Source organism: Pelodiscus sinensis, chromosome 22 (assembly GCF_049634645.1).
Source record: "Pelodiscus sinensis isolate JC-2024 chromosome 22, ASM4963464v1, whole genome shotgun sequence".
Lineage (NCBI taxonomy): Eukaryota > Metazoa > Chordata > Testudines > Trionychidae > Pelodiscus > Pelodiscus sinensis.
Window position 1 is genome coordinate 11,932,478 of NC_134732.1, and position 25,348 is coordinate 11,957,825.

A 25,348-nucleotide genomic window follows, 5' to 3' on the forward strand; every position below is an offset into this window, starting at 1 on the left:
CCCGGGGTCAGCTGAGGAGTCCCCAGCTGACCCCGGACTCCATGGTGTTTCAGCATTTCAAAGGAATGCCTTGGGGTTTCAAAGCAGCAGCACCGCATAGCTGATCCCCAGCTCAGTGGTGCGGTGCTGCCGCTTTGAAGTACCACTCCCCCCGCCCCCTTTGCTGCCTCTATGTCATAGAGGAATCAAGGGGGGGAATTAACTAGTCGACTGACTATCCAATAAGCAAATACTTATCTGAGAGTTGACTAGTCCTTAACATCCTTAGCACATATACAATTCCAATGGTGCCACAGCTGGCTAATGAGAGAGAATAAACAAGAAGTAGAAGTAGAGGGCGGAGGCTCTTGTACATTTCAAAGGAGGAATGCGGAAGTGCCTGTCCACTAGTCCATTCTATCAACTGCTTGACTAGTCAATTCACTGCATTTTAACATTCCTAATATGTGCAAAGATGGCTTCCTTTCTGGAGCAGACACAAGTGCTGCTTTCCAAGCAGGCTGGCCTGGAGTATTCATTAGTGGAGCAGCCTGTTTCCTTACTCCCTGGAATGGAGTCCATGATTTCAAGAATGTTCCCAGAGGTTGGAAATCCAAATCCATTTCTGAGCCTAGCCTGCTGTCTTATCCTTCCCCCTGTCTTCCCACAGTTAGGCAAAGAAGCAAACTATTATTTCTCATACAGTCCCTACCTTGAATCAGAATCTAAATCACAGATGTTCTTCATGCTGGTCTTGTGTTGTTGCTGTCCTGTTCTTTGGGTGGTGTTGGAATTTCCTTGTTTAGTTTAAATTGAACAGATCTGATATTGGGGAGGGTAAGGAAATTTGTCCTTTCAGTGTTGTTTTCTTCTTTTCTAGGCTCAGATTGCAGCAGAATTGAACAAATATTGGGAGAGGCTGTTAGAGGGGCTTTCATACTATAAACCTCCCAGGTATAGTAATTGTTTGATCCTAGCATCAGAGAGTAGATGTCTAGATATTACTGTGATAGGTGCCTGTGGTTAAACAGCTAGAAAAACGTGCACAATATTTCCCAGTGATGCTTCAAAAATTGGTTCTACCCCCTTCATATGCCGGTTACCTCCATGTTACAGGGTTTTCACTTTTCACATAGAGAGATTTAGAAGGGATGCTTCAGTGCAGCTGATATTATGTCGGCATGAAAATGCCACATCATCATATATATAGTAGCCCAATGTCTGAGAGTCTGTAATGCCGAAATGCTGGCTGTTCCCTCTGGGCGGTGCTGTTGCCTGAAAAGCTGGCTGTTCCCTCTGGGCAGTGCTGTTGCCTGAAAAGCTGGCTGTTCCCTCTGAGCGGCGCTGTTGCTGAAATGCTGGCTGTTCCCTCTGGGCGGCCTGTGCTGCATGGGGAGTGTGGGGCCCAAACAGCTGCTTGCGCCGCTTGCTCCCCTGCGATGGCCCGGAAGAGCGGCGCAGAAGTCAGCCAAGTGCCACTGTGGAAGGGGAACGGGGGCGGGGCGGGGCGGTGACGTATATGCCCAGGGGGTGGGGCCTGGCCATGTACGTCACCGCCTCACCCCTCTTGGCCTCCTGCCGTGGCACTCGGCTGACTTCTGTGCCACTCAGCCGGGCCGCCACAGGGAAGCCCAAATGGCTGCTTGCTGCCCCGTGGCGGCCTGGCTGAGGGGTGCAGAAGTCAGCTGAGCACCATGGCGGGAGGCGAAGGGGGGCTGGGTGGTGACGTGCGGCATGACAGTGGCTCCAGGCCCCACCCCCTGGCTGTGAACGTCACCGCCCCGCCCCCCCTTCGCCTCCCGCCGTGGCACTCGGCTGACTTATGCACCGCTGCTGCATGGGAGCAAGTGGTGCAAGTGATCGTTTGGACTCTGCGGTCCCCGAAGTGAGAGGCAGGAGAGGGAGGAGAAGAGAAAGCGAGAGACGGAGAGAGAGGCAGGAGATGGAGGAGAGCTGAGAGAGGGGGGGGTGGGGGAAGTAGTAGGAGGAGGAGAGAGAGAGAGAGACGGTGAGAGAGACCGGAGGCTCAGGAGAGAAAACCGATGTGGAGGAGAGACCTGAAAATCCCTTCTTATGACAGGCTAATTGGCTAATCATACATATAGTAGCCCAATGTCTGTGACTCTGTAACGCTGAAATGCTGGCTGTTCACTCTGGGCGGTGCTGTTGCCTCCCTGGCTGTTCCCTTTGGTCGACGCTGTTGCCTGAGTCACGTCCTTCGTCTCCCGTTGTGGCGCTTGGCTGACTTCTGCACCACTCAGCCGGGCCGCCACAGGGGAGCAAGTGGAGCAAGCAGCCGTTTGGGCTCCCCCGTGGTGGCCCAGCTGAGCAGCATAGAAGTCAGGAGCAGGCAGGAAGCGCCACGGCAGGAGGCGAAGGGGGGCGGGGCGGTGACGTACACGGCCAGGGGGCGGGTCTTGGAGTCTCCATCATGTCCTTACTGTGATGATGTCTGGTCCAAACAGTCCAGGAGAGTTTGCAACCTGGAGTGGGCCCGGGAGGGAGGTGTGGGCTGGAGAAGCACAAGCAGCTGCACAGCCAGCTGGAGAGAAGCGGCGCTTTTAAGGGAAAAGTGCCGCTTCTCTCTAGCCGCCTGCTCCATGGCTGCCTCCTGCTCAGTTCTCCAGTCGGCACCTTTGAGTGAGGGCTGGACGCTGAGCCTGGCCAGGGGGAGGGCAGAGGAATGAGGGGGATGGGGAAGGTGGAGGACAACGGGGAGGCTGTAGGATCAGTGCTGGGGTGAAGGGAAACGGTGCAGGTGGGCAGCTGGAGTTCGTACGCAGCCACTCAGCCAGGCTGCTGCGCGGGAGCAAGCGGCGCAAACAGCTGTTTGGCCTCCATGCTCCCATGCAGGAGGAGGAGGAGACGAGAGAGAGAGAGTGAGAGGCAGGAGGGGGAGAAGAGAAAGAGATGGAGAGAGAGGCAGGAGACGGAGGAGAGCTGAGAGAGAGATAGGGGGGAGAGAGAGAGAGACGGAGCGAGAGACCAGAGGCTCAGGAGAGAAGACCGAGATAGAAAGGGAATAGGATGTGGAGGAGAGACCTGAAAATCCTGTTTTATGACGGGCTAATTGGCTAGTGTAGAAATAACACAGGTTCTTGTCTTCTCCCAGCCTATATTAGAAACCTGTTTATCCCAGCTTTTTGTTAAGCTACAGTAATCATGTACCAGAATCTGTAGAGCAGGGGTGGCCAACCCATTTAACAAAGAGAGCGGAAACATCAGCAGAAAAAATGTGACTAGCCACACCACAATTGTCAAGCAAAAAAAAAAAGGGAAAGCCTGTGCATGTCCCCCACTTCCCCCCCTGAATTGTCAAGCAAAAAAAAAAAAAAGGGAGGCTGCCCCTTTAAGAAACAAGATTAGGCTTTTTGGCCATATCAGGCTCCTGTCAATACCCACCATCTTGAGCGCCATTTTGAATCACTGTCCCGGTGAGCACAGAGGAGCCTGGAGGGGAAGGGGCAGTTGGGGGGGGCTCAGGAGTGGCTTTGTGAGCCATAGTTTTGGGGGAGAGGAGCCATATGCGGCTAACGAGCTGCAGGTTCCCTGTAAGTTACCTAAGAGTGTCCCTGTAAGTTACCCAAAGATGAAGCGTCAGAACAGAGGAATGACTCTTCTTGACACTGAGGCCAAGTCCACACCACCAAGTTTTGTCAGTAAAACTTAGATTGATGTCCAGAAGTCAACAAAACAAAAATCACCAGTGGGTGTTCACATTTGCTGTCTCTGTCAACAGATCATGTCCACACTGGGGGCACCATCATCCACAGTGTGAGCAATACACTGTGGGTAGGTATCCCACAGGGCCATGTTGTGGAAAGGCAGAGCTTTTCCCTGCACGTCTTGGGATTCCCCCCAGAGTTCTCCCACAGCCTGCTCAGCCGCTGGGAGTGGCATCATGAGAAGCTCTGGGAGCTCTCTGTGCTGAGGATTGTCCAAGTGGCACAGCAGCCTGTCCTCTACCCCTGCAGCAGCAGTCTGTCTGCCTCTGTGTTCCTAGTGCAGGGCAGAACAGGGATATCCCAATATTTTACTTTTTGTTTGTTCCTGAAACAGAGCAGTACACTCAGCTGTCAGATACTTCCCAGAGCTTTGAAATAGGGATGTGAAGGTTTAACCTATTAACTGGTAAGGATGAGTCTTACTGGTTAAGGTTAACTGGTGGGGCCGGAGCAGCTGCAGGCTGTTGCTCCAGCCCAGTGGGGGGCCTGCCTTGGACAGGGGCCACTCCAGCGCAGCCCCTGCCTGCAGCGGGCCCAGGCATCCCAAAGTCTCTGGCCCAGGCACCCCAAAGACAAAGACTGCTCTGGCCATGACATCAGAGGAGCCCCAGCCTTTGGGGTGCCCTGGTCCACTGCATGCAGGGGCTGCTCTAGTGTCCTGGGGAGTAGCCCCCACCCACAATGGATCCGGGTGCCATGAAAGCAGGGGCTGCTCAAGTCGAGACGCCAGAGCAGCCACTGCCTGCAGGGTGCCCTGGCCTCTAGCATCCTGGCTGGATCAACATCTGTGTGCAGCAAGCCAGGGCGCTCTGGCCCATGGCAGGCAGGGGCTGCTCCTGTGTTCTGGCTCCTGCTTGTAGCAGGTGGGCTGCAGGCAGAGGCTGCTCTGACTGGGCTGGAGCAGCCCCTGCTTATGGCAGAGGGTGTGGTGGGTGAGCATTCCAGCTGAGCAGTGGATGTGGGGGGGAGGGGCTGCTCCCTCCAGGCTGGAGCTCCTCTCTTGTTAGCCCCCCTTTAATCTGATTTAATTGATTAAATAATATTTTAATGGGTTAGCCAATTAAATGGAATTTACATCTCCACTTTGAAAAAGGAGGTGCACATGCCTGCAGAGCAGCAGAGATAAACACACTGAGCAGAGACATCAAGGCAGGCATTATGGATAGTTCTGTGGACAAAACAAACAGCAGTGTCTACACTGACTCTGACAATATAGGGAGGTAAAAAGTAAAAAGTTTCTCTTTGAGTTTGAAATTTTTTGTCATCCAAATTGAGTGTTTCTCCCCACAAAAGTTGTGTTGTAGTGTGTATGCTTTCACTGTTTTGTTGCCAAAAAGCAATTTTTGGCTACAAAACTTGGTAGTGCAGACATGCCATTAGTCTTCTCAAAATGAGATCCAGAGTCTCACATTAAAAGGATGAAGATGGTTATCCTTCTATGTTTATTATAGTTGCATTGTACATTAAGTTAACTATGTCAAACAAATCCTGAAAAGGTTACAGTATGTATATTAAATATAGAAAATCCAGAATAATCACTGGAAAGTCTGATTTTAAATGAGGGATAAGAACATAAGAACGGCCTTACTGGGTCATTTCCAAATCTGCATCGTCCTTTGTGGGTGATGAATCTGAGGAACTGTCCTGGATTGAAGTGTCATTAGAGGAGGTTTTGGAACAAATAGAAAAACTTAATGTTAACAAATCTCCGGGACCGGATGGCATTCATCCAAGGGTTCTAAAAAAACTCAAATGGGAAATTGCGGAACTATTATCTGTGGTTTGTAACCAATCCTTTAAATCGGCTTCCGTACCTAATGACTGGAAGGTAGCCAACATGACACCAATATTTAAAAAGGGCTCTAGAGGCAATCCTGGCAATTACAGACTGGTAAGTCTAACTTTAGTACCGGGCAAATTAGTCGAAACAATAGTAAAGAATAAAATTGTGAGGCATGTAGAAGAACATAATTTGTTGGACAAAAGTCAACATGGTTTCTGTAAAGGGAAATCATGTCTTACTAATCTATTAGAGTTCTTTGAAGGGGTTAACAAACATGCAGACAAGGGGGATCCAGTAGATATAGTATACTTAGATTTTCAGAAAGCCTTTTACAAGGTCCCTCACCAAAGGCTCTTGTGTAAATTACATGGCCATGGGATAAGAGGCAAGATCCTTTCTTGGACTGAGAACTGGTTAAAAGACAGGAAACAAAGGGCAGGAATAAATGGTAAATTTTCAGAATGGAGAGGGGTAATTAGTGGTGTCCCCCAAGAGTCAGTCCAGGGACCAATCCTTTTCAACTTATTCATAAATGATCTGGAGAAAGGGGTAAGCAGTGAGGTGGTAAAGTTTGCGGATGATACTAAACTGTTTAAGAGAGTCAAGACAGAAGCAGACTGTGAAGAACTTCAAAAAGATCTCACCAAACGGAGTGATTGGGCAACAAAATGGCAAATTAAATTTAATGTGGATAAGTGTAAAGTAACGCACATCGGGAAAAATAACCCTAACTATATGTACAGAATGATGGGGGCTAATTTGGCTATGACAAATCAGGAAAGAGATCTTGGAGTTATTGTGGATAGTTCTCTGAAAACTTCCACATAGTGTGCAGCGGCGGTCAAAAAAGCAAATAGGATGCTAGGAATTATTAAGAAAGAGATAGAAAATAAGACACAGAATATCTTACTGCCCCTGTATAAAACTATGGTACGCCCGCATCTTGAATACTGTGTACAGATGTGGTCTCCTCACCTCAAAAAAGATATTTTGGCCTTGGAGAGGGTTCAGAAAAGGGCAACTAAAATGATTAGGGGTTTGGAATGGGTCCTGTATGAAGAGAAGTTAAAGTGACTGGGACTTTTCAGTTTAGAAAAGAGGAGACTGAGGGGGGATATGATAGAGGTATAAAAATCATGAGTCGTGTGAAGAGGGCGGATAAAGAAAAGTTATTTATTAGTTCCCATAATAGAAGAACTAGAGGACACCAAGTGAAATTAATGGGTAGCAGGTTTAAAACTAATAAAAGAAAGTTCTTCTTCACATAGCGTGTAGTCAACCTGTGGAACTCCTTGCCAGAGGACGCTGTGAAGGCTAGGACTATAACATAGATTAAAGAGATGCTAGATAATTTCATGGAGGTTAGGTCCTTAAAAGGCTATTAGCCAGGGGATAGAAATGGTGTCCCTGGCCTCTGTTTGTCAGAGGCTGGAGAAGGATGGCAGGAGACAAATCGCTTGATCATTGTCTTCGGTCCACCCTCTATAGGGCACCTGGTGTTGGCCACTGTCGGTAGACAGGCTACTGGGCTAGATGGACCTTTGGTCTGACCCAGTAAGGCCGTTCTTATGGATGTAAATGTGTAGTTGACTATACGATAACCAATAACTGATAAACCCAAGCTAATCTAGTTGACTACTCACATTCGCATCAGAAGCAGTGAGAGGGAACAGGAGCTGGTGCTGTGGGGAGCCAGCTTAAGAGCCAGTTCCCCCAGCACTGGCTCCAGGGGGGCTGTCTGTCTCCCACCTGCGCTGCTGCTGCCTCTATCAGAAGCAGAAGCATAGGGGGGTGCGCAGGGGAGTCTGTCGTGAAGCAGACTCTGCCGTGGCAGGCCCTGGCTCACCATGGATAGAGGCTAGTTCCCGGCAGCAGCCCCTGTGTGCGCAGGGTCCAAGCTCCCCACAGAGAAGGACTGCTGCTGGAGCAGCCTCTGTCCACGGTGAACCTGGGCTTGTTGGGGGCAGAGGGTGCTTCATGGAAGCAGCCCCTGTCCACGGTGGGTCTGAGCTCCTTGTGGTAGGGGCTGCAGCTAGAGGAGCCTCTGTCCACAGCTGGCCCAGGCCCACCGCTCCAATGCGGATAGGGACTGCTGCCATCCCACGCTACTGCCTCTGTATCAGAGGCAGCAGCATAAGGTGGGAGGCATCTGGTCTGTGCAGGGAGCTGTTTTTTAAACAGGCTCCCCTCGCAGACTGGCTCCCGCCTGACACCCCACACTGCTGCCTCTTTATCAGGGTAGCAGGGGGCTTCCTGGAAGTGGGGCCAGAGCGCACTGGCTGGCGGCTTCGCTCCCGGGGACTTTAGAATAGTCGACTAACTGTTAAGAATTCATTTGGTTAGTTGATTACTCTATTGCCCAGTATCTAACATTCCTACTTTAAACTGGCAAAAAGCAGGGATTTTGGAATTAAGCCTTTTTGGTTTGCTTTTGTGTTAGTGCATTATCATGACTAAAAATTGATTTTCTTTCTGTAGTGAAAGTTCAGCAGAAAAAGTGAAAGGTGATAAAGATGTGGCAGCTCCACTGAAGGAACTGGGCCTGAGGATTAGCAAATTTTTGGTGAGCAGATGTTGTAGGCAGCTTAATTCTTGCCCTCACATTTGGAATGCACAGCCAGAGACCTGGGTTTGTGCTTTCTGTTGTTGGCATAGTGTATTTTATCTCTAAGGATATGTCTACACTGCCACCCTACTTCGAACTATGGTGGCTAATATAGGCATTCGAACTTGCAAATGAAGCCCGGGATTTAAATATCCCGGGCTTCATTTGCATGTTCCCAGGCGCTGCCATTTTTAAATGCCCTGTAGTTTGAACTACCTGCCCACGGCTACACGCGGCACTGACTAGGTAGTTTGAATTAAAGCTCCTAATTCGAACTACTGTTATTCCTCCTGCAAGGAATACCTTCTTGCAGGTAGTTCGAACTATGGGGCATTTAAAAATGGCGGCGCCCGGGAACATGCAAATGAAGCCTTGGGATATTTAAATCCTGGGCTTCATTTGCAAGTTCGAATGCCTACATTGGCCACCTTAGTTCGAACTAGGGTGGCAGTGTAGACATACCCTAAAGGAGATAACTGAAGTGTAATCTTTTCTAATTTATATCCTGGTATCTGGATAAAGTTACTTTCTCTATGCTGAGTCTTTTGCCTAAATTTTTTCTTTTCCAATTCCATTCTGGACACACATGTTTTTATACGGTGAGAGTTTGTCAGGTTGAAGTCATATTTCTAAAACAAGAAGAGTATCAGATTCTGAAATTCAGTTAAGTTTAATAATTTTTTAAATTTTCAGTAGAATTGAATTTAAGGATATATCAAGAACTGAGGCAGTAAGATAAAATTTTCGTAAGTGACTAGTGACTTTTGGGTTCCTTAATTTTTGGTGCCTAAATTGAGATTGCCTAAAAGAGCTGTTTTTCAGGAAGTGCTTAGCATTTGCCTTCTGAAAATCATGCTTTATGAAGGAAGGCATCAGAACTTGGACACTCAAATCCCATTTCATGTTGGAAAGGCCTGATTAATTACCCATAGTATTGGGTTCCTTCCAGTTTGAAGATAGAACAAGGTGATCAGTTTATGAGAGGCATTATACTTTATTGAGCCATTATACTTCTGAAGCTGAACTAGCTATATCTACATTTTTTGACAATGTACGTGTTCTGCTTTCCACAAACAATCAAACCAATCCTGCTGACCGTAACTGCTAAAAGCCATAGAGGAAACACGTTTGCACTGTTGACTTTTGGAAGAATTACCTGAATATTTGGAGTGGTTTTGCACCTTTTGATACACTTAGCTACCTTGTCTTATTCCTCTCTGTGTCTGTGCATCTCTCTCTTGTTTTAGGGACTGGATGAAGAACAGAGTGTACAGCTATTGCAGTGTTATCTCCAAGAGGATTACAGAGGGACCCGGGACTCCCTTAAGGTCTGTAGTATGTGCCATCATCATGCTACTTCCTCTTTTCCTCCTTAACTCCAGTGGATAGCTGTGCATGATGTTTAAGTCTAGAATTAGAAATTATTTTGGGACCCTTTTCCCCCCGCCCAATTTCTGATGCTCAAGTACATTATAGAAATGAGATATTTGGGCTACTGATCCAGTCTTCTCGTATATCCAGTCCTTCTCATGTGAGCCTTTGATATTTATTTGAACTCTTAGCCATAGGAATATGTACTGACAGGTTTCTTAGAGAGGGAGTGTGGATTAAAAATGAAAGGAGTAAGAGAGAAATTGATGCTTTCAAGTGAGAATGTGTGCTCTGTGACTCAGTCCTCTCACAAGTAATGATGTGTCTTATATACCTTTCATTGCTCTCAGTATGAGGTTTTGGTGACTAGTGTAGGCTAAGGTGCATTAAGGTCACTTCCTCATTCTGTTGTGTTTTGATTGCAGACTGTTCTACAGGATGAAAGACAGAGTCAGGCTCTGATGCTGAAGGTCAGTAGTTTTCATCCTTCTTTTCATTTTAAAAAGAGATGTTGGCAATGAATTAATTTTGTTTGCTATGGTCAAGAAAAACTGGGCATGGTTGAAGTATCCCTTCCATGTAAAGAGCAAATCTGGGGGGATTTTTCTCATTAATTTGTGAAGAAGTAGTAATACCTTGCTCTTTATGTAGCAGAATTCATCAGCAGATCTCAAAATGTTTTATAAAAAAATGGCTGGCCATAGACTAGAACAACACAAACAGTTACTATGCAAGAGACCTTTTGGCTGTGCTGATAGAAACTGTGCAGTGTAGAAATAAGCACTCCTAGGATATCCCCTGCTTTGCAGTTATGTGCTTAGTTGTCATCCATAGAGATGACTTTGGAAAAGGGACTCAATATCACATCTGTGTAGCTATGAATCCAAGAGGATAAAGAGATTAAGATCTCGTCTCTCCTTGTTTACTCTGCCTTTTTTTTTCTTTCTCAGTTAGCAGTGGAATGACAGAATCTGTTATGAAGGGGGCGTGCATGCACATGCGTAAGAGTGAACTGGATGCTTTGTCAGATGACTTAAACTATCTAACTGAAGTCATGATGTTACTTTCAAGCATCTGTTATAGGTAGTGCATGGGCATTGTAAGTTTATGAGCGTAGTCATTGCAGTTTGGTGGGAGGTATCAACAATGAGGGGAGGGGAGGGAAGAGAGAGTTAGACACAGCACAAGTGATACTGATGACATTGTGTTTTCACAGCTTGCTGACTATTACTATGAAGAAAGACTGTGCATTCTGCGCTGTGTCCTCAACTTACTCACTTATTTTCAGGATGAGAGGCACCCCTACATGGTGAATACTTGAACCTTTTACTAAATCTCATCTCACTGTTAAGTGAGACATTGTTTGTCTGTCTATGTATCTACAAAGCTTATACGTGTGTGGTGTTTGGGTTATTTTTTGAAAGGCACAATACTCGCAGTGTGTTGAGAAGCTGGATAAGGAGCTGGTTCCTAATTACCGGAAACAGTTTGAAGATCTATACAAAGCAGAAGCTCCTACGTGGGAAACACATGGAAATCTCATGGTATTTTGTTTCTTTGCTATCCTTCATCAGAGTTGTACATTCTTTTCTCGCTTCATGGTTGGCTAATTAATATAAAGTGAATATATTTAAACACAGTTAACAAGGACATTTCCAGCCTTTTAAGGAACTTAAGGGAATTGTTTCCCTTTAGTAGTACTCTGAACACATCTTGTTTCAAGAGCTAGACTCTGAGCTTGTGATTTGAACTCTAATCCCCTTGGTAAAAAGGGCAGGGAGCTATTATTCTAGGGTTTTGGAGTGGTGCATAATTTGTTTTAAGCAGAAAGCTATGTTTACTCTTAGTAATGTTTTATTTTTAAATAATACCTGCAGAATTGTGAAACTAAATCATCTAGCATCCTGGCAGCTTGGTTTCTTCTGGGCCTGGCTATGTATTTTTCCTGTCTTCAGCTTTGTGGGCTGCATAAGGATCCCATAATCCCAATGTCTTTTGTTTTTACCTTAATCTTAATATTATAAATTGTGGGATACACCAACTGCCATTGAGGGGATGACTTTTGAACAGCTTTTCTGGTGTGACAGAAGAGCGAGTTCCCTTATCATTCATGCAAACTGATTTGCCCCAGTCACTCTTCATTTCAAGGTGCTTCAATTGACCTGTTTGTTTGGACTCTTCTCCTTGAACAGACAGAGCGTCAGGTGTCCCGCTGGTTTGTGCAGTGCCTCCGTGAGCAGTCCATGCTCCTAGAAGTCATCTTCCTTTACTATGCATACTTTGAGATGGCTCCTGATGAGCTGCTAGCCTTTGCCCGGCTATTCAAAGACCAGGGATTTGGCTGTAGACAGACCAACAGGCACTTGGTGGATGAAAGCATGGATCACCTTGTGGATCGTATTGGGTAAGTATTGTGTGTATGTGCAGGATCAGTATGCAACTGGACAAGGGACTTGTTCAATACAAAATATAGGTGTATTTCATGCTAGTGCCTTGCAACCACTACTTGTGTAAACAGTGTTTATCCTTACAACCTTTGTTTTAGTTTCTAAAAGGTTTCTTTAGATTGGACTGAAGACACAGCCAGTAGATATTTGGGCACTGAAAACCTACTATGTGGTAGGTAACATTGTAGAAATAGGCAGAGGAAAAGAAGCCATCTTCAGATTGGAATAAATGGCTTTCCTATTTTGTGACTGTTCAGCCAGCAATAAATAGTTTTGAAGATCTAATTTGTCACTTGTTGTCACACCAAGATCCAAGAATTTCGGCTGTTTTGTTTATTGATCTGAATTTCACATATTTTTGATTCTTCAGGAGAATACTAGGCAGGCCTGCTGATGGGGTTGGGGGCAGTTGCTCCCTGGCAATTTAAAGTGACCTGGGGCTCCTGGCTGCTGCTGCTACAGTAGCAATGGCAGTGGCCAGAGCCCTGGGCCCTTTAAATCCCTGCCGGAGCATCCATTCCATGTAGCTCAGGGCTGGGGCAGGAGGGGGCACAGTGTGGAGGGCTGGCTGCCCCAGCCCTGCTCCTTCTGCTCAAGGCCCCGCCTCTTCCAGGAGTGTAGAGTGTTGGTACCCCAGGTTCTAGGTAAATGTAAAGCTGATGGACTGTTCCATTGTCCAGCCTTTACTTCTCTCTTTCCTATTGGCTCTTTAAAACAGAATTTCTGTGTTTTTTTTTTTCTTGCTCCCTTCCCTTTGTCCTCTCCTCCAGTTATTTCAGTGCTCTTATCCTGGTGGAGGGCATGGAAATTGACTCCCTGCATGAGCGTGTGTTGGACGATAGGACAGAGGAACATAAATTTGCCAGTAATGGGCATGTGCACCAGGTAAGCTATCAATAAGTCTCTTGCTATTTGGAGTTCTTCTGTAATTAGAGATGATTTTGGTTGCCCAGGGTAGAGCTGCTGGAGCTCTGCAAGCAGGAATTGTCTGTGAGATATTGGCCACTGAACTAATGTCTACATTACAATATGGGGCAAGTAAGAAGGAAGTGGTATATCTTCCGTGTTTCCTGAAGGTTTAGGAAGGGTGGGGAGGAGCAAAGAAATAGTATTAACATGGACTTCAAAATGGGGACAAATTAAACATCTGTGGTGTAGTACCAAGTAGGAATGTGACAGTTTAAGTAATTAACAAGTAGTCCTCACCTTTAATGAGTGATGCTTACTGGTTCCGGTTAATTGGTGTGGGCTGGAGCAGCTCCCCACCCATCATAGGCAGGGGCCTGCTTCCGCCCCACGGGGCCTGCCGCAGTCATGGATGCTCCATCTCAGCCGCATCCCTTCAGCCTCCCACCTCCCCGCCTGCTCCTCCTTAATTGGTTAACTAGTTAAACACTATGGTTAACTGGTTAACCAATTAAATGGGATGTTACATCCCTAGTACCAAAACGTAAGTAATTTTTCTGCACTTCTCTGTGCTGATTGGGCCTCAGTTGGAGTATTGTGTCCAGTTCTGGGAATCACATTTCAGGAAAGGTGGAGAAATTGGATAAGATTCAGAGAAGACTGACAAAAATAATTAAAGGTCTTGAAAACATGACCTATGAGGAAAGATTGAAAGAACTGGATTTGTTTAGTTTGAAAAAGAGAAGACTGAGAAGGGACGTAACAGCTTTCAAGTATTTAAAATGTTGTTACAAGGAACAGGGCAGGTAGAAAAATTATTCTCCTTAACTCCTGATGATAGGGCAAGAAGCAATGGCCTTTAATTGCAGCATGGGAAGAAGTTTAGGTTGGACATAACTTCCTACTGTCAGGGTGGTTAAGCACTTGAATAAATTGCCTAGGGCGGTTGTGGAATCCCTCTCCGTGGAGATTCCTAAGAGCAGGTTAGGGTTAGGGTTCTCGATGGTGCTTGGTCCTGCCATGGTGGAGGGGACTGGGCTCGACCTCTCAAGGTTCCTTCCAGTTCTATGAGTCGGGGATATCAAGGGTTTTTCAGAGAAGAAAATATGTGGGAGCTAGAAAAGCACAGAGGGTTCATTAAGTTAAAGTGGAAACTCTTGTGTTGTCCTGCTCACTGATCTTTGCACACGACATGGAATTTCACATGTTAAAATTTCACCGCAAAACAGCAACAAACTTCCATTTAAACAAGGAGCTATCCGTTATTTACATTAGAGTAGGATGTCCTTTAATTTGTGACACTCTTAGATCCTTCCCCAAAGTATATGAATCAGCATGACCAAAAAAACAAAAACGAAAGAAACCAAACAAAAATAACCCCCAAACCCATGCCTAGCAGTTTCTTCCTAAAAGTACAACTTGGTCAGCGCTATAAATAATGTTTTTATATAAGATATTTATCTGCATGAATTAGGTGATTATTGGAGCTAAACCCCAGTCAGTTGAGTGATCAGGTTTCTTTCATACTGTATTGGCTTCTTGGCTTGTATCCTGTCTTCTGACCAGGAAATGGACCATCTGCTGCTGACTTTAGGGGACATCCCACATCATGCCCCTGTGCTCTTGGCCTGGGCTTTGCTCCGTCACACAGTAACTCCAGAGGAATCGACCAATGCAATCAGGCGAATGGGCAGTACTGCTATCCAGCTGAATGTATTCCAGTACCTGACAAAGCTGCTTCGATCACTCAGCAGTGGGGGGAAGAATGTAAGTTTCCCATTGTCATGTTTGTAAGTTATTCTGGGTGAGGAGGCTCTATGATACGGGTAGCGAGAAGATTTAGGGGAAGGTGGGTAAGTCTGATTCCAGCCATGAACAGAGTAGAGTGCCTAGGGAAGTGTTAAATGACGTATTTGTAGGTTTAGAAGGTAAATTAAAATTTTATTTCCCCAAGTCATTCTGCTAGGAACTAAATCTGGTTGGAGAAGGTCCAGATCTGTCCAGTGATTGGAAAATCTGCTCTGTTTATGTATGTGGGTATAGCTCAACATTTCATGACCCTTGCTCACTGATGCCTGGGTCTCTTGGTCTCTGCCTTGGCATACAATAATTTTGCCCAGTCTCCTAAGGGCTGTGTAATATTTTGGTCTGATTCTGTTTGCTAGGGTGAGTTTAGAGTAGTGTGATAGATGGAAGATCAAATAGGATGATCTGGTGGTCCCTTCTGGCCTGAAACACTGTGATTTCATGAGCATTTATTGCTTTCATACTTACCTTGTTTATTAAGTTGACTCCATGGATGCACCAGCAATTGCAGCTCTTGACTTCCAGTATCATTTTCCACAGACAGTTTCATTACAGTGTCGTTTACAGGAACAAATTGTTCTAAGGCTCCTGTAGCAGTCAGTCAGCCTGACATTGGTGGAAGAAGAGCTCTCCCATTTTTCTGACCATTGGGTGTTTCTTTTTATGATAGTTTTGAAGAGAGTTCTAATGGTGGTAGGTGGGTTGCATTTAGACACATTAGCTCATAAGAATTTAGGTAGTTTTGTTTGGCATTTCATTGACTGCTGCTCCCATAGGTACATTGGCTAGTGCACAGGGTAGAGAGCAGGGAAGCTGATATACCCTCTCTTATATACCTGCAGAAAACGGGGCAGTTGCTCTAGGGTAGGGGTGGCCAACCTGTGTCTCCAGAGCTACATGCAGCTCTTATAAGTTAATATGTGGCTCCTTACATAGGTACCAAATCCAGGGCTAGAGCTACAGTTGCCAACTTCCCACTGGGCCGGAGGGTGCTCACTGTTCAACCCCAGCTCTGCCCCCCTCCACCCTTTCCCCCTAGGATCCTGTCATTTACCCACCCTCTCCACTGAGCCTATCACACCCATGCTTCCCCCCCTCCAGTGTCTCCCACTGAGAAGTAGCTGATCACAGTGGACAGAAGGAGAAGGAGGCACTGACTGGTAGGGCTGCTTGTGGGCTGGATGTGCTGAGAGTGGTGGTGGGGAGATGATCAGGGCTGGTGACACAGAAATGTTGCTCTTTGGCCATGTGCATTGGTAAATTCTGGCTCCTTCTGAGATTTAGGTTGGCCACCCCTGCTGTAGGGATGTAAGTGACTAGTCAGCTAGTCGACTGTCTGATAAGCAAATGCTTATTGGTTAGTGGAGTAGAAACTCGACTAGTTGCTTCCCCCCTTTGCTCTGTGGGGAAACAGCAAGTGCGGGGATTGAAACAGTTCTGCTCCTCTCCCTTTGAAATGTACAGGAGCTGTGGGAGGCTCTTGTACATTTTGAAGGGAGAGGCGCAGCAGGATAGTGAGCACTCTCTTATCACTAATTGAGTAGTCTGGAAATTCCATCGACTACTCAATTAGCTGATTAATCGAAATTTACCATCCCTAAGTTGCTCAGAAGCACACATCCATAATGTTCCAAGGAGACTGAGGGCTTTTGCGTGTGATCTGTAATGGCTCTTGAATAGGTTTTAGAGCAGGGGTATTAAACTTAATTTACTTTAGGGCCAGTGTCAATCCTCAAATCTTCCTAGCAGGCCAGCGGGCAGCCCCTTCCCTCCCCCTGGCAGGTTTCAGGGAGGGGATGTCTTTGTGCATCCCTCTCCTGTGCATCCCTCAGCCCTGTCTGCCACCCCAGATGATTAACCACCTCTCCCCTGAGGGTTCCTGTTGCCGCCACTGGCCCTATATACTCAGGTTAGCTTGCAGGGCTCTGGTTGGGCTGGCGCTGGCAGTAAGGTTTGGGTGCCCTGCACTCGTTGTGGCACACAGGTGATGCGGCAGCCTGTTCCGCTCTTCCACCACCTCTGGAAGTGGGGCTCGGGTGGAGCAGGGGCTGGGCTTGGGGGGAAGAGTGTGGACACACACCCCTGCACCACATGGACTCAAATGTCAGCAGCCACAGGCAGTCTGCATTGTGGTACTTCTTGGGCCATAAATGTGGTACTGCTTGTGGCACTGGCTTTGATTTTGAGACCTCTGATTTAAAGTCTTCACTATCACTCACTCTCCTGTCTTTTGCATTACAGTGTACTGCCAGCACAGCTTGCATGTGTGTTTATGGGCTGCTTTCCTTTGTTCTGACCTCACTGGAACTACATACGTTAGGTAATCAGCAGGTGAGTGTCAAAGGCTCATTGTCTTATTCAGTATAAGCTACCATTCAAAACTGGCCACCTGGATTCTGCGTGCAAATTCTGTGTTTAGGATTGCATCCACTGCATAAAAGTTCTGAAAGTATGGCACGGTGTTTCACTCTAGGGGTATGTCTAGATTACAGGGTTTTGTCGACAGAAATTTTGTCAACAGATACTGTCGACAAAGCTTCTGTCAACAAAGAGCGTCTAGACTACATCCAGTTCTGTCGACAAAGCAAACCGCTTTGTCGACATGACAGTGTAGATGCAATAATGCCTTCTATCGACAGAACTCTGTCGACAAAAGGCGTTATTCCTCGTAGAAAGGTTTACAGACGTCGACAAAACTGCTGAGTTTTGTCGACATTATGTCGACATAACTCAAAGGCAGTGTGGACGCAGGTATAGTTTTGTCAACAAAAGTCCACTTATATCGACAAAACCCTGTAGTCTAGACATACCCTCTGTGTGTAACCTAAACTTTGTGGTTTTTCCAACTCTGAAAACTGTCAATGCCTCTGCTGGGTGCTAATTGAAGATATAGAGTAGTATTTTTTACATTTTGAGCCAATGGTTTCATAGCAAATGCTGGAGTATTGGTCAGAAAGAAATGGGGATAAGATAAATCATAATGTCACTGAGCTCCTAGAGTGAGGAGAACAGTATTCACTGCATTAGTTCCATAGCAGATTTACTATGGTATAAATCCCATGCCAGTCAGTTCATGGCAGTCAGCATGATTTTAGAGAGAGTTAGTGTGTATTTGGGTTAAAATGGGCTTGTATATTTCCTCCTGTTTTGATTAGGGTGTGCAGTTCCAATTTGGGGAATGTCTGTTGTCTCGCTGCTTGGAGTGGGTCACACTCATGGGTGCTATATCAGAGCAAATTTGCAAAAGCAGGGCAGGGATGCCAAACTGGTGGTGTGTTCTGTAATAAAATTTTATGAGCTCTTGCATTATTTTAACTGTCTCAAAGTAGAGTTATGAAGTGTATCTTGCTACCTGGACAAACTGGTGATATATGGTCATTTATGCCAAAAATCCCAAATGTTCCGAATCACTCCCAGTGCCAAGAAAACCTGTCACTCACTCAGCTCGAGTTGCATTCTAGTTCATAGAATCATAGTACCATAGAGCTGGAAGAGACCTTCGAAGGCCATTTAGTCCAGCCCCCTGCCCAAGGCAGGACCAATCCCAATTAAATCAACCCAGTGAGGGCTTTTTCAAGCCGAGACTTAAACACCTCCAGGGATGGAGACGCCAGTACTTCTCTAGGTAACCCAGTCCAGTGCTTCATCACCCCTCCTAGTGAAATAGTTTTTCCTAATATCCAACCTGGACCTCTCCCTCCGCAACTTGAGACCATTGTTCCTTGTTCTGCCATCCATCACTTCTGTGAATAACCTTTCTCCATCCTCTTTGGAACCCCCCTTCAGGAAGTTGAAGGCTGCTATCAAATCCCCCCTCACTCTTCTCTTCTGCAGACTAAATAGACCCAACTCCCTCAGCCTCTCCTCGTAGGTCATATGCTCCAACCCCCTAATCATTTTAGTTGCCCTCCGCTGGACCCTCTCCAACGTATCCATATCCTTTCTGTAATTGGAGGCCCAGAACTGGATACAATACTCCAGATGTGGCCTCACCAGAGCCGAGTAAAGAGGAATAATCATATCTCTGGAGCAACTGGCAATGCTCCTCTAAATGCAACTTAATATGCCGTTAGCCTTCTTGGCTACAAGGGCACACTGTTGACTCATGTCCAGCTTCTCATCCACTGTAATCCCCAGGTCCTTTTCTTCAGAACTGCTACTTAGGCAGTCGGTCCCCAGCCTGTAACTATGCTTGGGATTCTTCCGTTCCAAGTGCAGGACTCTACACTTGTCCTTGTTGAACCTCATCAGATTTCTTGTGGCCCAATCCTCCAATTTGTCTAAATCACTCCAGACTCTATCCCTGCCCTCCAGCGTATCTACCTCTTCCTCTAGCTTAGTGTCATCTGCAAACTTGCTGAGAGTGCAATCCATGCCCTCATCTAGGTCATTAATAAAGATGTTGAACAAAACCGGTCCTAGAATCGAACCTTGGGACACTCTGCTAGAAATCGACTGCCATCCTGACATCGAGCCGTTGATCACTACCTGCTGGGCCCGACCTTCTAGCCAGTTTTCTATCCCTCCTACTGTCCATTTATCCAATCCACATTCCCTTAACTTGCTGGCAAGAATATTGTGGGAGACCGTATCAAAAGCCTTGCTAATGTCAAGGTATATCACGTCCACTGACTTCCCCATATCCACGGAGCCAGTTAACTCATCATAAAAGCTAATCAGATTGGCCAGGCACGACTTGGCCTTCATGAATCCATGCTGACTATTCTTGATCACTTTCCCCTCTTCCAAGTGCTTCAAAATGGATTCCTTGAGAATCCCCTCCATGATTTTTCCAGGTACTGAGGTAAGACTGAACGGCCTATAGTTCTCTGGATCGTCCTTCTTCCCTTTCTTAAAGATGGGCACTGCATTTGCCTTTTTCCAGTCATCCGGGATCTCTCCTGATCTCCACGACTTTTCAAAGATAAATGGCCAAAGGCTCCTCAATGACATTTGCCAACTCCCTCAGTACCCTCGTATATATTAAGTTCAGACCCATGGATTTATGTACGTTTAGCTTTTCTAAATAGTTCCTAACCTGTTCTTTCCCCACCAAGGGCTCTCCACCTTTGTCCCATATTGCATCACTTAGCGCGTTAGTCTGGGAGCTGTCCTTGTCCGTGAAGACAGAGGCAAAGTAGGCATTAAGTACTTCAATTTTACCCCCGTCATCTGTCACTAGGTTACTGTCCTCATCCAGTAGGGGCCCCACACCCTCTCTGATCACCTTCTTGCTAACATGCCTGTAGAAACCTTTCTTGTTATCCTTCCCATCCCTTGCGGGTTGCAATTCCAATTGCGCTTTCGCCTTCCTGATAACTCCCCTGCATTCTTGAGCTATATATTTATACCCTCTCTAGTCATCTGTCCAAGTTTCCACTTTTTGTAAGTTCCCTTTTTGTGCTTAAGTTCACCAGGGATTTCCCCAGTAAGCCAATCTGGTCTCCTACCATATTTGCTTCTCTTGCTACGCATCAGGATGGTTTCTTTCTGTGCCTTCAATAAGGCTTCTTTAAAATACTGCCAGCTGTCCTGGGCTCCTTTCCCTTTCATGTCAGCATCCCAGGGGATTCTGCCCATCAGGTCTCTGAGGGAGTTGAAGTCTGCTTTTCTGAAGTTTTCACATCAAAGACAACAGTGGTAGCCAGTTCTATGGTAAACTAACGATAGATTTATTAACTAAGAAAAGGAAATGAATTATTGCAAGATTAAAGAAGACTAGGGGGCTGTGCCCCTACTCACTGTGCTCGCCAACCTCCCTCTCGCAGGGGGTAGGCAACCCCAGTTCTCCCCCTGGCCACCAGGGGGACCGAGCTGTGGCTGTGCCAGCCAAGGCCCCTTCTCCCTCCCCCCATGCCAACTCGGGCTCCTTCTGCCCCTCTCCCCTGCTGTGCCATCCTTGGCCCCTTCTTCTCCCCTTTCCCCACCACACCAGCCTGGGCTCCTTCTCCCCCAGCCCCTGGGCAAGCCAGAGTCCCTTCTCCCTCCCTCCCCATCCACTAGCCTGGGCCCTATCTCACCCCACTCCCCCTCAGCCCGCTGTGGTGTGCACCAGGCCCGGCTCTGACTCCATTGTCTGGGGAGGCTGTCAGGGATTATGCTCCAGATCCCCAAGAGCCTGGAGATGAGGGAGTCCCCCAGAGCCCGTTGCTGGCACATAAGCCCGGCTGAGTGCCCTGCTCCTGGCGCCTGTCCCCAGGCTGCTGTCTTGAGCACCGTATCCTTCCCTTCCTTCCCACCACCCCTGTCCCTGGGCTGTCATGGCTGTGGTGTGGGGTCTGCCAGCTACTGTGCCATGTTTCTTGGCATTGAAAGCCCTGTGGGGTGAGAGTGGAGGAAGGGGAGTAGGGGCTTGGTTTAAAATAGCAATTCCAAGTGGAGAGGGGAAGCAGTGAAAGGGGAAGCAGTCGGGCTTGAGCTGGGTGGAGAAGAAGTCAGGGGGAGGAAAAGGAGTAGGCAGGTGAGACATAGAGTGATGTGATGATGTCACTGTCATCCCATAGGAAAACATTTTTTGTATATATATATATATATATATAGAGAGAGAGAGAGAGATAATATATAGGTTCAGTTGAGTCGATGTCTTTATTTCCAAATGGTGGTAGAGATGTAATAACCTGCTACACAGAGTGACCACTTGCCTTCAAATGCACGTGAATTACAGGTTGAACCTCTCTTGTATGGCACTCTCTGGTCCGGCAACATCTGTGGTCCGGCATGATTTTAGTTAGCTAGATGTCTACTTATCATGGGTGTGGCCAAGTTTCCTATGGTCCAATAAAGTTTGTTTACCACCTCCAGCCCTGGCTCTGTTTTGTACTGTTATTTAGCTCGAATTTAGCCCTAAATGTCGTCTTAGAACCGAATAAACAGTGGAAGTGTTGGTAACACTGCTAGAAAATATTGACCTCCCATAGTTCAGCAAATTCTCTCATTTGGTACCGGCTAGATCCCGAGGTTGCCGGTCTAGAGAGGTTCAACTGGTAGTACTTTCCTGTTAAAGTTCTGCATTTGCATTATAGAAGGCATCTTTCTCATTGATGGGTTATTTGATTAAAGGGGTAAATGTAAATATTTGATATTATAACAGGATACAGATAATGGGGAAAATACATGTTACATCCCATAGTTTTCATGCAGGGTAGCACCAAATACATCCTTATACAATTAACAACCCCTATAATCTGCACTAATACACAAGTGAATTGGCCTGGGATTATGGCATGAGCTATCACCTGGTCTGCTGGCATCAAAAAAGTTATTGTATTTCCAGGGAGGCAACAAAACTTAAGGTAGTTTCCTTCCCAACTATCAGCGTAAAGTAGTTTTCATTTCCTCTCTTCCCATTTCCTTTGAAGGACATCATTGATGCAGCCTGTGAAGTTCTTGCAGCTTCCAGCATTCCTCAGCTCTTCTGGAGGACGGTGAGAATATTGGGACTTCCTTGGCTTTTTCTGCCTGCTGTCATACCCTGTTGAAATATGCTTATTACAGAAAGAATTTGGCTGTTCATGTTCCCCTTGTTGTCCTATTTAGCAGGGCTTGCAGAGCTAGTTTCCATTTGCGTCTGTTATATGGTTTACCCTCAGTCCCTCCCCCCATCCTGCCCTGTTGCAGGGATCCTGAAACAAATAGTAATTTACATGATAACATTAGCCAGGGCTGGCATTGTGGAGGTAGACATTGTACTTCTGATTGGAACCAGCAACACTAGAATTAAATGCTAGAACAACACTGTGCTGTTATTGCTCTTGTCACAGAAAGGACTAAGATATAGCAGTGTTGAGATTAAACGTCACCTTCTCTTGCATAAACTCTCTAATGATGCAAAAAAGTCTGTGGAGTAGCTGTGTTAGTCTGCAGCTTTAAAAACAATGAGTAGTCCTTAGAGACTGTAACTGGGTGACATGTAAACCTGTAGGGGAACATTTTAACTTGCCTGGTCACTCCATCATGGATTTCAAAGTAGCCATTCTTCCACAAAGCATTTTCACCACTCAGTTACAGAGAGAGATTGTAGAACTGCAATTCATCTACAAATTTGGCACTGTTATCCTGGACTTGAATAAAGACAATAACTCATTAATGCATTACAAAGCCAATTTCCCTTGCCTTTAACATCCACGTTTTCATGTCAAAAGCTATGAATAGGACACCTCCAGTCCACTTCAGTTAGCTTCATAAACAAGGGTCCTACAGTTGACAGGTACTTCTTTTGCTGTTGTAGCTATCTTAGTTTCTGTTATTTCCACTCCAATTCATCTGATGAAGCTCATAATACTATATATTTCTTAGTGTCTAAGGTGCCACAGGTCTTTAGAGGTACTCGTTGCTTCTCATGATGCATTTCACTTTCCTACTTTATACCAGGCATGCTCTTTTACCCAGCTGCACTAACACTAGTTGCCCATCACAGCAAAACTAAGGGTTGGAGTGATGCTTTTGTTCATGATTAATATTAGGTGCATGTTCCATAGAGATGAGATTAGTGGTCTTTTGAATGGAGACAGTTGCTTTATGTTGAACACGAGGTAAGGAAACAGTGGAACAGGCTGGCTCTGTTCAGTTTTATGGGGACTGGTATTTGCTTTGTTTAACTTTCTGTGATGAATCAGTGAATGATACAAATAGTTGAGTGTGGTTTTGCTCTAAACCTTTGGATGCTAAGATTTGTAGATGAAACATGAGTGTTCCAGCAGCCTGAGCCCTAAGCATCGCTAAAGTTGCTGCTGCATTGACCCAGCAGAAGAATCACTTGACCATTTTTTGTTTAATAAAGTTTTTCCTTTGTGTCTCCAGGAGCCAACGGCAGGTCTGGGTATTATCCTGGACAGTGTATGTGGGATGTTTCCCCATCTTCTCTCCCCTCTTCTGCAGCTTCTCAAAGCCCTTGTGTCAGATAAATCTACTGCAAAAAAGGTATGGAAACTAGCCCAAAGTTTGGAATACTGTTTATATCTGGACAGAGAAGGATCCTTGTGTAAGACCCTCTCCCTCTCATTGTGTGAGACCCCTCTCCTCTTGTTGAGCCTCAGGTAACAGCTGCCACCTTTTGATCAGTGAGGTCTGGATAGGATTTCCTTCTGAGCCTGCAATCTGGAGTAATGTTGCTTGGGCCGCAAATGTATTTTGTATTTTGGAACTACCTACTCCTCTATCAATATGATGTTCAGGGAGGCTAACACAAAAGACAAAGTTCTGAATATAACTCGGTTGCTGTTTTATGATGTGCAATCAGTAGATAATAATTCCAAGTAATTTGGAGAGCAGATGATAAACCGGGAAACCATAGATTTCATTGCAACTTTATGAAGGCCACTTCGCCAGGGCCAAGAGCTGAAGCACTACTTGTAGATTATGCCAATTGCCTTGTGTCAGGATGCTATCATTTAGTGTTTTTCTTGTAATTGGTTTCTGTTTTCCTAATACACTAGTTCAGAGTAATTCCATAAGGACAAGGGTTTCAGTATTTCTGCTGCGTAGTAGTTGGCATGTTGAAAGCAGACTATGCATTTCAAGTAAACTTACCTTTCACTAGAAATGGCCTGACTCAGTAGCTTTTTGGGAGTCTCTAGTTCGTCGGCTATATACTGTACCTCTCTGTCCATTTGCAGGTGTACAGTTTCCTAGATAAAATGTCCTTCTACATTGAATTGTACAAACATAAGCCTCCTGATGTGATCTCGCATGAAGATGGCACCCTTTGGCGAAGACAGGTGCCAAAGCTGCTTTATCCCTTGGGTAAGGAAATAGGATGGGTTCATTAATCCTTGGAACACTTTCAGATCTAGTCTTGTAGTCGCTAAATTGCTTACAGATTTTAATTGTGTGTCCTGGCTTCTGATCACATTCTGAAGCTTCTGACTTTGTTTTTTGTTTCACCTTTTCCTCTTCTTCCCTTAGGGCTTGGCCAGACAAATCTGCGAATACCTCAGGGAACAGTGGGCCAAGTGATGCTGGATGACCGAGCATACTTAGTACGATGGGAATATTCTTACAGCAGCTGGACATTGTTCACCTGTGAAATTGAGATGTTGCTCCATGTTGTATCGACAGCAGGTGAGTCAGGTTGGGAATTGGAGTGTATGTTGTTGAGAGAAAGAGAGGAATGTGATGTAAGATGAAAAAAAATCAGAGTAATTTCAGGGGGATTTGGACCTAGGTGCATTCTCCACTTGCAGTGGAACAGGCTGACACTGTTACAGAAGGGTATTGTGGCTGAATCTAAAATCACTTTGAGGACTATGACAAGGGGGAAGGAAGCAAATACTTGAGAAGTGGAGTAAGAAGAACTGGAGAGATTGGAGGAGGAAGAAAGGAGAGCGGATAATCTGGGAAGTAATTTGCTGAAGTTTAGGACCTCTCTTGTAGAGATCATACTAGATTATCCAAGGAAGAGAGAGAGAGAGAGAAAGAGAAGGAGAGAAATGCTGTTTATGCATTTCTTCAGATTGTAATATCAGTTTGCTTTATCTAGATGTGATTCAGCACTGCCAGAGAGTCAAGCCAATCATTGACCTGGTTCACAAGGTTATCAGCACTGATGTTTCCATAGCAGATTGTCTTCTGCCAATCACATCACGGATCTATATGCTGTTACAGAGGTACGTAGTTGATTGACAGTGACAGCAAAGAGGCCACTGAAGTTGCTAGAAATAGGAAAAAATGGTCAACAACCAATTTTATTAAAGGCTGTTAAGGAAGTCCATTACAGAGCTGGAATTAG

At 45.9% G+C, this 25,348-nt stretch overlaps 1 protein-coding gene across 3 annotated transcripts in view; it reads left to right on the forward strand.

The window, feature by feature from the left end:
* NUP188 (nucleoporin 188) overlaps window positions 1-25,348 on the forward strand; it is a 61,526-nt gene that overhangs the window by 3,958 nt on the left and 32,220 nt on the right. For 2 of the 3 annotated variants that reach the window (XM_075905731.1, XM_075905732.1), the window contains exons 3-17: window positions 860-933; window positions 7,966-8,050; window positions 9,340-9,420; window positions 9,889-9,933; window positions 10,680-10,772; window positions 10,888-11,007; window positions 11,656-11,867; window positions 12,681-12,795; window positions 14,383-14,583; window positions 16,864-16,953; window positions 21,981-22,046; window positions 23,422-23,541; window positions 24,237-24,363; window positions 24,526-24,681; window positions 25,100-25,226. In XM_075905731.1, coding sequence (XP_075761846.1) covers window positions 860-933; window positions 7,966-8,050; window positions 9,340-9,420; window positions 9,889-9,933; window positions 10,680-10,772; window positions 10,888-11,007; window positions 11,656-11,867; window positions 12,681-12,795; window positions 14,383-14,583; window positions 16,864-16,953; window positions 21,981-22,046; window positions 23,422-23,541; window positions 24,237-24,363; window positions 24,526-24,681; window positions 25,100-25,226 — 1,712 coding nt within the window. The remainder of the gene's footprint in view (window positions 1-859; window positions 934-7,965; window positions 8,051-9,339; window positions 9,421-9,888; window positions 9,934-10,679; window positions 10,773-10,887; window positions 11,008-11,655; window positions 11,868-12,680; window positions 12,796-14,382; window positions 14,584-16,863; window positions 16,954-21,980; window positions 22,047-23,421; window positions 23,542-24,236; window positions 24,364-24,525; window positions 24,682-25,099; window positions 25,227-25,348) is intronic. The other variant, XM_075905733.1, reaches the window with a different exon arrangement.